This window comes from Artemia sp. Qi Xiang Cuo, chromosome 1 (genome assembly GCF_049724085.1).
Source record: "Artemia sp. Qi Xiang Cuo chromosome 1, ASM4972408v1, whole genome shotgun sequence".
NCBI lineage: Eukaryota > Metazoa > Arthropoda > Branchiopoda > Anostraca > Artemiidae > Artemia > Artemia sp. Qi Xiang Cuo.
The window spans coordinates 6,937,781-6,952,454 of record NC_142794.1 but is presented as its reverse complement, the minus strand read 5'-3'; the positions used below and the strand labels follow the sequence as shown (position 1 = coordinate 6,952,454).

General features: G+C 37.0%; 1 protein-coding gene across 1 annotated transcript in view; it reads left to right on the top strand.

Annotated features, from left to right (window-relative positions):
* Positions 1-10,346, top strand: part of mRpL20 (mitochondrial ribosomal protein L20) — a 39,045-nt gene extending 28,699 nt beyond the window's left edge. The window contains exons 3-4 of the mRNA XM_089093366.1: positions 6,329-6,472; positions 10,179-10,346. Coding sequence (XP_088949492.1) covers positions 6,329-6,472; positions 10,179-10,292 — 258 coding nt within the window. The 3' untranslated portion in view covers positions 10,293-10,346. The remainder of the gene's footprint in view (positions 1-6,328; positions 6,473-10,178) is intronic.
* Positions 10,347-14,674: the final 4,328 nt, after the last annotated feature.

Below are 14,674 nucleotides of genomic sequence, written 5' to 3'. Positions count from 1 at the left end.
ATCAAAGGTTCATCAAAATGAACCTTTGGTTCATTTTGTATCAACGGTTCATCAGAAGGTTATCAAAGGTGTATCAAGTATAAAATGGTTATCAAATGTTAAAATCATCCCTCTTGTTGTCTCAATTTCACCAATATCTGGAAAAGCTTTACTTGTATATGAATGAAATAATTCAAGTGATCTTTTAACGTTAAAACACCTTAGATTTGCATCCATCCACATGTAAATTCGAACCATAATATATGTTACCTTATCCTTACTAACGCACGACCGATATATCGGCCAGCCGATATTATCGGGCCATGGGGGTCATTGTCATTATCGGTTATCGTGATAAAAATAGCGGATGTCGGCCGAATTTTTAGTTTTATGCACAACTTATACAAAAGATGGTGTGCCAGACTTCCTCATGTAAATTTTTCTTGTCTAGTCCTTGGGACGGAGCCACCAGCTAAGTCTGACCATGGTGGAAAGAGCAACAAAGGTGATTCGAACGAATTCAAAGTATATTTTTGTCAATGCACACCTGGTGCAGCAATCCTAAAATGTATGGTGATTTCAAGAACGTACAGCCAGAGAAGTTACTATTGCTTGTCTCGTTGATCCCAGATACAAGCGCCAGTCCCTAAACCAAGAAGCACTTGGTAACGCTAAAAGGTGGCCACAAGATGAAACACACAGTCAGACATTGAAAGAAACAAAATAGCCGCTGCAACAGAAGAGAAGGAAAACCTAAACAGAGAAAAGGAGGCGGAGCAGGTTTGATCGACTGCCTGTTTGATAACGTGCTTGCAACTTCACCAAGTGAGGAAGAAGAGTCAGCAGGTAATATTGACGAAAAACTGGAAAGGTACATGAGTGAGGTTGGCCGTTAGAGTTGTGGCGAAATAATAGCAGTCGTTTCAAGAGACTGGCACAATTTGCTCGGAAGTATCTACTGCCCGATCTCTTCTGTCCCAGGCGAAGGAATTTTCAGCGCAGTTGGGAACATTTGTGATGATAAACGAAGGACTCTGAAAGGAGAAAATGCTGAAAAGTTGTGCACAGTAACTGCACAGTAAGCACATTTTGTAATGCAGTGCTACTGCATTACAACTTGCCCCATTTGGACTGGACTTATTAAGCGCTGGCCAAACAAGAACTTTATTTGGTTTAACTGTTTTTCTAAATCTTTTTGCGTTATTCTGAATCCATGGTGAATTATTGAGGCTGTTCTCTGGTGTGTAATAGACCAGGGAGAAACATGTGAGTATGAATGTGGACAGAGAATGCAGGGCTTAAGCTTTAGATGATGGTTTTTTTTCGGAAGCCAATTCACTGGCAAATTATATCGGTATGTATTGGTAGGATACCGATATATCGGTATCGGTATCGCACGCCAGAAATCCATATCGATCGGGCCCTAATCCATACCTAATGTTTTTAATATCTGTGCAAATAATTTCTGAGACCACACTGGCTAATCATGACAAAAAGAAATAAACAGTAAAGAAGAGAGAAACAAGGATAATACAAGTCAGTGAAAAACGTAGATTAATATACAAATATTTCTTTTGAAATGCTCTTCATAAATTGAATTACCATTCAGCATTGTCATTTTATTCAGTTACCCTTTCATCGTTACTTTGAGAGGGTCTTCATATTTTAGTTTTTGTGTTTGTTTTAAGGTTTTTTTTTATATTAGTCTTTGTATTTTTCTCAGTATTTTTTCTTTTTTTAATATTGTGCACTGAGGACGGTTAAGTGGAAGTAATGACCAAAATATTTGCATTGTAATCTACGTTTTTCAATGGCTTGTATTATCCTCATTTCTCTCTTCTTTACGGATTATTTTCGTTTTGTTATATCTGTGCATACAACCGCGGTCTCGTAAGTGAACATTTAGCACAAATCTTCCGAAGGTATTAGTGGTCCATGCATGGCCGTATCCAGGGGGTTGTCGTGGGGTTTGACCCCCTTCCCCCCTATTTTTTTTAACTTGTAAAAACTTAAAAAAGAGCATATAAACCTATTTTTGTTGTGTTTCTTAAATTTTGTTGCCCCCCCCCCCCCGGAACGAGAATACTTTATACGCCTTTGGATCCATCTTTCCCCTTGCAAACAATTTTACAGCACGATTCTTGTGGCTGTAATAGTGGCCCGTGATTTGCATCATCAATAGCTTTGTTAATATGATTGAAAAGAGATATAAGAGTATCTTCTGTCGAATAATCCTATCTGAAATTAAATTGTCTAATATTTTGAAATCCCTTAACTTCCAGAAATTTTTTTTAACTGCTTATAAATCGGCTTTTCAAAAATTCTAGATAAGACAGATGACATCGAATAATGACTGTAATTAGAAGGAAAGGCTTGTTCACCTCCTCTATGAATTGGAATAATTAGTATTTTTTAAGAATCTCTCAAAATATACCCTGTCCAAATGAAGGATTTGTTAGATAAGTTATAAGCTTAATAGGTAGTTGAAAGAAGAAAGTTTCAGAAGATTGAATAAATCAGTTCCAGAAAGCACCCCTTTCTTATTATTGTTGGCACACCACCTGACGAAGAACCTTTGAGTCCTTTCACTATGATCAATATATGTAATTGTTTTCACTATAAATTTCACTTCACTACTATCACTAAAATCAATATAATCACTAGTGTATCTGAATGAAATTGATTGCATTTGAACTTGAGAAGGCAGGCAATCCTTGAAATCTATGTTCAACGCGGTAACTGAGCCAATCGTTTTCTGTCCTGTTTCGTAAAAGGAGTCAACCAGGGTTGACCTAACCTCTTTTTAAAATGCCATTCCTTTATGTTTATAAACCAATTCAGAGGAAGCTCAGATACCTTCGAAATGCCTAAAAAACAAAACAAAAAGCGCTTCTTTAGCTCTTTAAAATACTAAATGTAAACTATTTTCATAATAGCGCATGACAGGTTTGACAAAAAGTTAATAATATTTGGTAAAATTAAATTTTTCGCTTAAGGTCAGGGCGAATTAAAAGCTGGAACTACCAAAAATGAACTTCGTATTATCTTTGTGAATACGGTTATCTGGCATCTTTAGTGAATTAGCTTGTGTACAATTATCATCAAATTATAAAAAAAATTGACGCAAATGACCAATCTTAATAGTATAAGAAATATGATCCTTTATGTAGAGAACATGGGCCTTTTGAGAGGCATTAGTTAATTAGCCGTTCGAGATTCGTAGTTAATTCGAATTAAATTTGAAGCAAATACGGATTAAGTTGCGATTTCTCCCTGGAGTGCACCATCAGTACTTATCAGTATTAACATTTAAGAATATTTAATGCTTAGAATACTTATTAAGAAGATTAACAAATCGTCTTTGGGTATCAAGTTGCTTCCATTTTCTAGTATAGCATTGTAATAGATTTAAACCTATGTATGTTCATCTAGATTTCCTCGATTTACTTCTATGAAATTCCTTACAATTCTTGGAAATTTGTTCTGTAATTAAAATAGTCATTAAACTCCACCTAACTTGTCGTTTTATATTATCTTCCGACAGGTTGATAAAACTTAAAGCCTTTATTAAAACTAATGGCTGTAAAATACATGATATTTGTGTCGAAAGATACAATTAGTGGAAAGTGGTCTGGTGTGTCAGGTACTAATATATTCGCTTGCAGTGTGAATTTCGTTGGGAAATTATTGTTTAATGGTTTTCAACGGTGGGACGGTGGGACTCTATAAGCTCAGCCTGATTCGATCAAGCTCCAAATGGGTACTTAGAGAAAACACGGGAAGTGTCAGATGATTTTCCCCCAACCACGCATAGGGCTCCTGGCCGAAGGCAGAGAATCAGGAGGCTGGTGCCTGGGGTATACGGACCATTGTCCGCATGAGCAAATGTTTTTTGTTTTTAGATATAAACGTTACCATTTTGAAGGTGAAGAGTGCGAGAATGGGTTTAATTTTAGGAGAGAGCTCTGGTTTATTATTAGGTTTAAGATTTGAGGGTAGTATTAATAGTAAAGATTGTGAATGCAATGAAGATGCAAAAAGTAGAATAGCCAAAGCGCAGAATGTTTTCTCGTAGTCGAACAAAGTTTGAAGAACAGGTAGACATGTCAGTGAGCTAAGATTGTAATGTTAAAAGCCACGATAATGCCACGGTAATTTAATTGTCTAAGAATAGTTTCAGGATATCTGTTTGACTAACCGTATGTTAAACTAGGCTATAAACTATATGAAAATTGTGGTTTGATACCACTTTCTTGGGATGTAATGAAAGAAATGTTAGAGAAGTTTCAGCCGTTTTTGGACTGGGACTGACATCTTACATTCACCTTCTTTTTTATATCAATTTGGAAGCAGAAATACATTTTTAGGGATACAGATAAAAGTACGACTATCACATAATGACAAAAAGGCTATCTATTATCGCTTCCATGGGTGGTCTTAAAAAGAACATTATTTCTGAAGAAAGGAGGATAGTTTGTCGTAACTTCCGGTGTAGTATAGCCAAGATGCGCTAATTCTTGCCTGGAAACAAAATTTGCATCTTTATTTATGGGTATTATTCAATATCCGAATTGTTAGGAAGGAGTTTATTCAAGATCTAGTAAGCCTAATTTTTCAGTTATTGCTTTGGTGCTGGAGCAATGAAACTCAAAAGCTATGTGGGCTATAGCCTCAATATCACCAAGAACAGCAAAAATTAAGTCTGATTGTTGTGATTGGTTAAGTGGAAACGTACTCAACCATAATTATCTTAAAAAAACAGGATAATGGTGATTTCAGTTTTAAATGAAAAGGGCCTCCATATGCAGGTTTTGGTAGTAACACTCTGCATGGCCAACGCAAGGACCTTAGTAGTCAAGAAGTGTCGTTAATCCGATACAAAACAAATAAATAAGAACGCTAAAAAGAAACTAAAAAAAGCTAAAAAAAAAAAGAGCTAAAGATAAGCTAAAAAACGTGGTACCAAACAGTTTAAGATAGATAGATTTTATTTCATACAAATATAACAACGCAAATAATTAAATAGAGCCAACAGGGAGCTAAGCTCGAAAGGAAGGCTAACAATTATTATAATGAGTTCAAGTACGCCAAAAATAAATATAAATAAGATAAACCAAAACAAATCATAACATATAGAAGAAGAAGGACAACGGAGGCTACAACAGCACGGCAAAATCTAAAAATAATACTAAGAAACTAATTATCAAGAAGAATCACCCCGTCATCAAAGGTTAATAATATATTCTACTAATTTAGTCTTTAAAAGTGATCGGCTATTAATATTTTTAAATTTACTATTTAATTTTAGCCTATTTGCTATAGAAGGGATTTGGTATCTTTTTGAAAGTTTATCTTTTTCACTATTAACCAAAGGGATTCTATACGCTCCAAAACGAGCCGACGAAGAAGTGCAGTTTAAGAAGCTGTATTTTTTTACAATCCATTAATTAATTAGTAATTTATTTTATTTATTGTTATTAATATTTTATCAATTATTTTTATTTATTAACTGCGCCCTCTACTTTGTTTTTGTAAAAATACAATTTCCAAATTATAAAATGATTATAACCGTTAGATTAATTTTTTTTGAAATTTTGCACCGCTAAAAATTTCTGATCCCAGGGCAGGTGCTCCTCTAACCGCCCGTGAGTTGTCTGATAATAAACATATTATTGATTGTAGAATTTATACGGAGGAAAATTCTTATCAAATTTAACTAATTAGTTCTGCTTATTTGTTTTGACAGTTCGACGTTGGCAACGCTGAGAAAATGTGATATTGCCCTACAAAATTGAGAAGTATGAAACAAACAATTTTTTTTGGAGCAGAGTCCCGGCTTTTGGGAATGGATAGACCTAAGATGGGTCTAGGGGGAAAAAAGTTTCTTTATTTTGATTTCCCTGGTACTTTGAAAGGTACAATAATTTTATATTTTCTAGCATTTAAAAGATCAAAGATGATATATATTTCAACCAAAACAACCCCCCCCCCCAAAAAAAAACAACTAAAAAACAAACAGACAACAAAATCAGCTCAATGGCACAGTCACAAATCCTCCTTAAAGGCTCCAAGGCCTGTAAAAGAGGGGGCTCCCTAAACAAGGCTTTCAAATATTAAATTGTTAATGATTTAAGCACGTAAAATGCAAAAAAAAAAAATTCAACTCACAACAATGCAAAACAGAAAAAAGAGAAGAAGCGACAGACAGAAAGGGACTTCGTTCAATTATGACACTGAATTCAAGCGATGCAGGACTCAACAAATTTGGCAAAAAAAAATGTGAAATCTAGCATATTTACTTATTGTGTTATATATTTGCTATTTCATGTAAAAAAATCTCCCCTTTTAGAGATGGATAGATAGGATACACGCAGGAGCTGCTGAATTCGGCTCAACATATGAAGCTCTGATCACCGGCCTCGGACGATGTCATATTTCCCTTAATCATCAAACTTTGTCAAATCTAGCTGTCTGGGAGCCTAGAACGTTTAAGGTAATATTTTGTATTTATTTATATTTTTTGTTATACAAATATTTATTTTCTTGTTTATTTGTGAACCTATCATAAAAACACAAAACTAAACAGAATTTAACAAAAAAAAAGAAGAAAAACAAAATAAAAACGCGAAAATGACACAAAACAAAAAAATTTTACGGAGATGAACGAACAAATTGCTGCTTTAGTACTCGCACCCATTCGTTTTGCTGAAATTCAGTTTCGCGATTATGTTTCCCACCTTGTCTAGCAACTGAGATTTCGGGGTTAGCTAATTTGAACTGAGCAACCATTTCTGAGCTCCTTTACCACAGAGGCGTTCGAAGTAAATGCTTTGCAAATCGGAAAAAAACGATCTAATTTTGAGCTGATCGATGTTTGTTAACGGTTTCCAGAAGAGAGGGGCACACGAGGTCGTATCCGGGGGGACGTTTTACTAGGTTTACCCCCCCCCCCCTCCCGAAATTTGTTCGTGGCCCTTAAAAAAGTAGCAAAAATGCACATAAACAATTTTTTGATACGTTTGGTATACTTTTATGTACCCCTCCCCCTTCCCTCCCGAGCAAAAATCCTGGATACGCTCTTGGGCACACAGCTTGTGAGGAAGTGGAGTGGTATTATGAAGGCTAGCAAGAAGCATCTGGTTAAACCGAAGTTTGCATGAAACAATAGAGGGTAAGCTACTGAAATTTGACGTTTGAAATGGTTAAGAAGATGTACACGATTGTGGTGGATAGAGAATATGGCAAGGCCGAGATAAATTAGGTGATTAGCTGTATAGACAGAGCTATTTCCAAGAGTTGTAAATGTAACAGAGTTTTCCATTTTCCAATTAGCAAGGATGATATCGGATTTTGCGGAGTCGAATATATTACTTAGTAGTATTATTTATTCTGTAGAATTTTTGGATTTTGGTTCTTTTTTTTTCTTAAAAATCAGCTATTAGCCAACGGCAAATTTTCCAGTACTAGATTTTTTCTTTTAGAAGCAGTTCGTGTTTTAACAATAATAAAAAACATCAAAGAGAGAACAAACTCAATGAAAAACAACAAACGAGACTGGGACCAGTCAAGGAGGCACACTTGTGCCTCTATAAAGAGGCGACCCACCACAATGTTAAGCGATTTCAGGTCCTAGAGGTCGCAGAGAGACGGCGGTAATTGCATTTTGTAGCCCAAGCTCAAACTAAGAAACTTGCAAAATTTCATCCTCCTCCGACTTTATCTTCATGGGGTAAACTGGGCCGGAAGTTTTGACCCTCCCACCACAGCCCCCCTTTAATGTCGTCCAATTGGGCTGAAATTTAGAGGTTAAGCTTTCCTAGGGCCCGGGGGCTTATCCTCGAAATTTCAGCTCAATCCAATCACTCCTTGTTTTCAAAAAACCAAATATAGCCACTTAAAATTCATCTCTTTTTTTTTTTCTTAGCCACGCCTACAGGACACAGTTGGCAACGGATCTGGTTGAATGAGGACTCATTCGAAGCAGAATTCGACCTGTTAGGGCCTTTTGATATTTTCAGACCGAAAAAATTATCCCCCGAATTTACATTTACGAAAAACCTCGGTTTCCTATATTAGCCCATGTTAATTTTTCCCTCCACAACCCCCCTTTAACGTTGTCTGATCGGGCTGAAATTTAGAGGATAAGCTTTCCTGGGGCCTGGGAGCTTATCGTCGAAATTTCAGCTCAATCTGATCACTCCTTCCCTGTTTTCCAAAAACCACATATCAAGATTTTTGGGAATTTGCTTGCGTCGAAAATACCTTCTATTTGCTAAACAACAATTACTATTGTGTTTGTATAGTCCAGCGGCTGAGACTTCAGACTTTCAGGCGGAAAACTCGGGTTCGATTCACCATCAGAGCAACTTTTTTATATACTTTGAAAAGAAACTCAGTTTCTTTTTTAAATTATTTGAAAAAAATTACGTTTTCTAAAGAGTTAAAGAGGCTGAGTTACAAGGTCGACCCTTAAAACGTACAGGGATTAGGAGGCACAGTTGGGGGGCTGTTAAATAGGCTGAGTCACAAGTTCGAACCTTAAAACGTACAGGGATTAGGAGGCACCCTGTACGACGTGATTTGAGTATTCAGGAATTAAAAGCCTTAACACAAGAATCTTCAAGAGCGGGGGGTTTGGGGGGCGGCAGCCCCCCAACTTTAACTCCTGACACGATCAGCTAACAGTTTGTCAAGCAATAATAAGTGATAAACTGTACAAAAACGTGCAGAAATTATGTGAAAAAAACTACGTTTTCTAAAGATTTAAAGATGCTGAGTTACAAGGTCGAACCTTAAAACGTACAGGGATTAGGAGGCACAGTTGGGGGCTACCACCCCCAAACCCCCGCTTTCGCAGCCTTTAAATATAAAAAAAAATTTCTTTAAACTGAAAGTAAGGAGCGACATTAAAACTTAAAAGAACAGAAATTATTCCGTATATGAAAGAGGCTGTGCCCTCCTCAACGCCTCGCTCTTTACGCTAAAGTTTTTATTGTTTAAAAAAAGAGTTGTGAGAAAGTCAAACTTTAGCGTAAAGAGCGAGGCGTTGAGGAGGGCACAGCCTCTTTCATATACGGAATAATTTCTGTTCTTTTTAAGTTTTAATGTCGCTCCTTACTTTCAGTTTAAAGAAATTTTTTTTTTATTTAAAGGCTGCGAAAGTGGGGGTTTGGGGGTGGTAGCCCCCAACTGTGCCTCCTAATCCCTGTACGTTTTAAGGTTCGACCTTGTAACTCAGCCTCTTTAACTCTTTAGAAAACGTAGTTTTTTTCAAATAATAGAGAGAAAAGATGAAAAATTAAAACGACGCGGATATTTCGCCTATATGTGAACGAAGTGTCTTCAGCACAGAAGAAACAAAGGTAAAAAAAAACTAAAATAAACTAAAAACAAATAAAACCGCTATCAATATTAATAAAATACAGTGATTATAATTTAATTATAATTTAAATATTCATCAGGGGACGAGATTACCTACTAGACCAAAAAGAATTGCTTCAATAATAGCTAACAAGAGGATTATTTCGCAACAGTAATTTTTTTTATAGTTACTCCTCCCCCCTTAGAAACAACGTAACTCCGTCCCTGTGTTAATTCTACTACTACTAACAATTTATCAGAGCCTGATAGATTATTTACTTGAGGTCAACGCAGTTGTGTAAGTTTCTCCCCCACTATTCTCAGCCTCGTTCATTATTCTCTCCCATTGAGTTCCTATTCCATTTAAGTTCTTTTATTGTGACTTTTTCACATTGGAGGACGGGCTGAGTTGTGCTTAGCCGAATTTATGTGTCTTTTGACGATTTTTTTCTTCTTATTTTATATCTTCTTCATATTATTTTTCTTGTATCTTCTTCTTCTATCCTATTTTTCCTTTCTTTTACATTTGTAAAAATAGTTCTTAAAAAAAATTAATTATTATTATTGTGTACAACCGTACAGAAATCAGTCCAAATATGTTGTTTGTTGGTTTCTTCTTTTATACAAACCATCTTTTGAGGGATTTGTTTTTCTTTTTTTTAATTATAAACCTCTTACCGTTAAAACTACTCATTGACATTCAGATACTGGATAAAATATATTTCTTTAATAGTAAGAAAATCTAAAAACCGCCCTATTGCCTAATACCGTTTACCAATATTTAAAGTTGCCTATCTGTCTTCCAGGGGAATAGTGATTAAAGCAGATTTTCTTTTCAGTCCTTGGTACATTTGTCATCTGCCCGCTTGCGAATAGAACCACCTGAACAACGGGGCTTAAATAACTTAGGTCCAGTACCTTCAGGAGTACTTGTACGTGGAATGCTGAAATAATTTTTGGATTTTTGTATGTTTAATAAATCACTTAATAAATGTGATTGGTTTGAGTTCTTCGCAGTTTTAAGCTACTAGAAACAAGTCTTGCTTTAACTTGTACCTTCAAAAAACTTGTCTCCAGGGAACGCAAAGGTAGATTTTTTTTTTGCTGTACTCTACTACTCTGCACTTAACTATACTTGCTACTTTACTATACTCTGCGAAAAAAAAAAATTAGCATGTCAATAATAACGTAAAAGGGAAGTATTTCTAACTATGTTTATCTATTTGAAAGTAACTGATTTTCCTCTCTGTAGAATAACGACCAAACTAGAGAACTTGCTGTGTTTAATGTTTTTTTGTTTTTTTTTCAGTCCTCGGTACGAGGGTTCATCTGAAAGTAACCTCCGAATATCTCTACAAACAGTACCAAAATAAATGAATGAATTACATGATCTCAAAACTACTTCCTTTTTCTACTTTTCTACATAGTTACCATACACATCGAAGCGCTTGTAGTATCTCTACACTAGCATAGAAATTCGGTCAACAAAAATTATGAGGCCCGTGTACAGAGCTACCCTGTAACATCTTGCAGTTCCTGGTCATCAGCGAATTACTGAACCATTGGTAAACAGGATCCTGTATTAAGTACGTAAACCCTTAGGCAAGAGCATAATCAAAGATATGGACTCAATCAAATTCACCTAACAAAAACAGAAAAGCTTGGACATGTTTTTCTGACTGAAAATTTGTTTTAACTGTTTTTTATTGTAACTGGTTGCTAAACAGGTGTTAGCGGCTCAATTCATAGAACATGGGACAGCGATCACCAAGGACGTGTATTGTCAACGCTGCACAAATTATGAAGAGTATTAAAAAAACTAACCCCGCAGTATGGCATCGTGTTTTTTCACAAACCTGGACCATACACTGCCTAAGTAGCCAAGAACAGTTCATCCAACAAAGAGCCCTGGTTTTAGATCCAACAGTTATCATCTCTTCCTATGTATGGTTCAATGCGCAAACAGCAGATTTTTATATAATTTTTAAGCTAGTGCAGGGGTATGATAAGTGTTTGGGTGCCACTAGAGGACGACCCTTGGTTGTCAGGTTTTCCGGCAGGCGAATCACGTGCCCGAAATATCTTTACTTCTGGTATTTGTTCACTTCGATTATCAATTTTTGAAACATTTCTATCGTACAGCAGCGTTCATTACCATATAGGTCCTGTGGATATTTAAAATGCGCCTTAAACACATGTTTTTAAACGCCGAAAGTGTTTTTTTCAACTAATTGGTCTAGACACCAGGCTCCAGAACGTTATCAAAGCTTGGAGAGGACTTTGCTTTTGAACAGCCTCAACTTTGAGTTGGATAGAGTATTGCTAGCCGTGCCAGGTTTTAGACAGTTTCCTGAAGGATGCATTCGTCCGGCCAATTCTGAGCTTGACTTCTTGCTAGAATGACTCTGTGTTGTGCATTGTACTTTCCTAAATCTTTGAATTCCACGACATGCCCTATCAGCTTGTTGTCGAACCGTAGCTCGAGTGGAGACCCAGTGTTCGCCACATACTTTTTGTCTTGTTGTTATTTATTTTTAAGCCCAAAGGTTCGGGAGCGTCTCTCACTTTGCTGAGGTATTGCTAGAGCCTCTGCTTGCAGGACTCTAAGTGACTGGTATATGCTTAAGGTTGACTAGAAGTTTGAACCTCCATTCATTGGTAACTTTGGTAACATGGGTAACTTTGGACTAATTATAAAACTTACAATAGGCAAATTTAAACTTACTGAATTGTACATATTCGAAATCAGCCATAAAGACAAATCTTTTTAATGTGTATGTTAGTTATCAATTTTTTCACGGTTTGATCACATGCAGCGCAATAGTACTGCCTATATAAAGAACGATGTTGGCACAATGTATTATTTATTTATTTTTTTTTTCTTTTAGACCAGGGCACTTTATATCGAAGGAGTTGTCGTAGAAACTTCGAAAGGGGCTCATTTGATTGGAAATTGGAAGGGATTGTGCACTCTTTAATAGTCAAAAGTAATCGGAGGGAGAATAACCCCCCACGCCCATCATTTCCCCAAACACTTCCGATCCTTATTTTGATATGGACATTTTGTTCAACGTAGTTGAAAGATCCGGATATTATGTCTTTGAGGATGACAACCCCCCCCCCCCCCAGAGCCCTCAGGGCAAGGGTTGTAAGTTATGCCCTGGGGGCATATAAGGTTTATATAGAAAGGGTGATCGTAAAAACTTCAAAAAGGGCTCATTCGATTGGAAATTGAAAGGGCTAGTGCCCTTTTTAATAGTCGAAAGTGATTGGAGGGCAGCTAACCCCCCTGCCACGCCCACCATTTCCAAAAACACACCCAATCAAAATTTTGAGATAGCCATTTTATTCGACGTAGTTAAAACATCTGGAAATTGATCGGAAATCTTTGCATTGGAAATTAAGAGTGCTATTTCCCTTTTTAATAATTAAAAGTAATCGGAGGGAGTATTACCCCCCACGCCCATCATTTCCCCAAACACTTCCGATCCACATTTGATATGGCCATTTTGTTCAACGTAGTTGAAAGGTCTGGAAATTATGTCTTTGAGGATGACACCCCCCCCCCCCTATAGCTCTCAAGACAAGGGTTGTAAGTTATGCCCTTGGGGCATATAAGGTTTTTATAGAAAGACTTGTCGTAGAAGCTTCAAAAACGGCTCATTCGATTTGAAATTGACAGGACTAATGCCTTTTTTATTAATCAAAAGTGATCAGAGGGCAAATGACCCCCTCCCCCCTGCATCTTTCTTTTCCTCAAACACTTCCAATCAAAATTTTGATATAGCCATTTTGTTCAAGGTATTTGAAAGGTCCGGAAATTATGTCTTTGAGGATAACAAATCCCCCTGCCCTCAGGGCAAGGGTTGTAAGTTATATCCTGGGGGAATGTAAGGTTTATATAGAAAGTGTGGTTATATAAACTTCAGAGGGGCCTCATTGGATTGGTAATCAGACGCTCTTGTGCTCTTTTTAAGAGTCAGTGATTGGAGGGCAGGTACCCCCCCCCCCACACACACACTTGTTGCATTGTCCTAAAATGCATCTAATATAAATTTTGGGATAGCCATTCTATTTAAAAAAGTATAAATATTATGTAACAAGGCTTTTGGGGTTGAAACAAACCCCAAAGATTAGGGGCAAGGGTTGCAAGTTATGTCCAGGGGGAATTTAAGGTTTTTTATGGAAGGGATGGTTGTTTAACTTTAGGAGAGCCTCATTTGGTTGAAGATTGGAAGTTCTGGCTTCTTTTTAAGCGTCAAAATTGATGGAGGGCATTTAGCCCCCCTCACCTCACAATCCCTCTTTTCACCAAACGCATCTGACTGAAATTATGTAATAGAGATTTTTTTTTTCAAAATAGGCCAAAGAACATATAATAATGTCTCTAGGGTTAACACAACCCCCCAACACCCTGGAGATAGGGTTGTAAGTTATTTTATGAGGGCATATAAGGTTCCTATTGAATGGACGGTCGTATAAACATCATATGGGACTTGGACTTATTTGATTTGAAATTGGAAGTTATAGTGCTCTTTTTAAGAGTCGAAGTGATTTGAGAGCAAACAGCCCCCCCCCCATGCTCATCATTTGCCTTAACACCTCCAATCAAAATTTGGAGATAACAGTTTTATTCATTGTAGTTGAAGGTTTTGGAAATAATGTCTGTGGGGAGACACCCCACCCCTGCAGCTATCAGGGAAACAGTTTTAAGTTATGCCCTTGGGGCATATAAGGTTCGTATAAAAAGGATGGTCTTGTATGCTTTGGATGGGACTCATTGGATTGGTAATCATAAGTTCTAGTGTGCTTTTTAAGAGTCAAAGTGATCAGAGCGCAGCTACAACCCCCTTCCCCCCGCCCACACACACCCACAATAACACGTCGTGTTTTCCTGAGATGTATCCAATAGATATTTTGAGACAGTCCTTTTATTCAAAATAGTCCAAATATCATAGAACAACGCTTTCGAGTTTAATACAAACCACTAGAGCCCGAGAGCGAGGGTTGTAAGTTATGCCCCTGGGGCAATTAAGGTTCTTATCAAAGGGATGGTTGTATAAGCTTTATAGGTGGCTCATTTGGTTGAAATTGGAAGTTCTAGATCCCTTTTAAGAGTCAATAATGATGGAGGTCAAGTAGCACCCCCCCACTACCCCTCTTTTCACCAAATGCACCTGATTGAAGTTCTGCGATGGAAATTTAGTTTGAAATAGTCCAAAGAACATATAAGAATGCTTCCAGGGTTGGCACAACCCCCCAGAGCCCTGGCGCAAGAGCTTTAAGTTATGCCCTGGGGGCAAATAAGTTTTTTTTGGAATGGGTGGTTGTATTA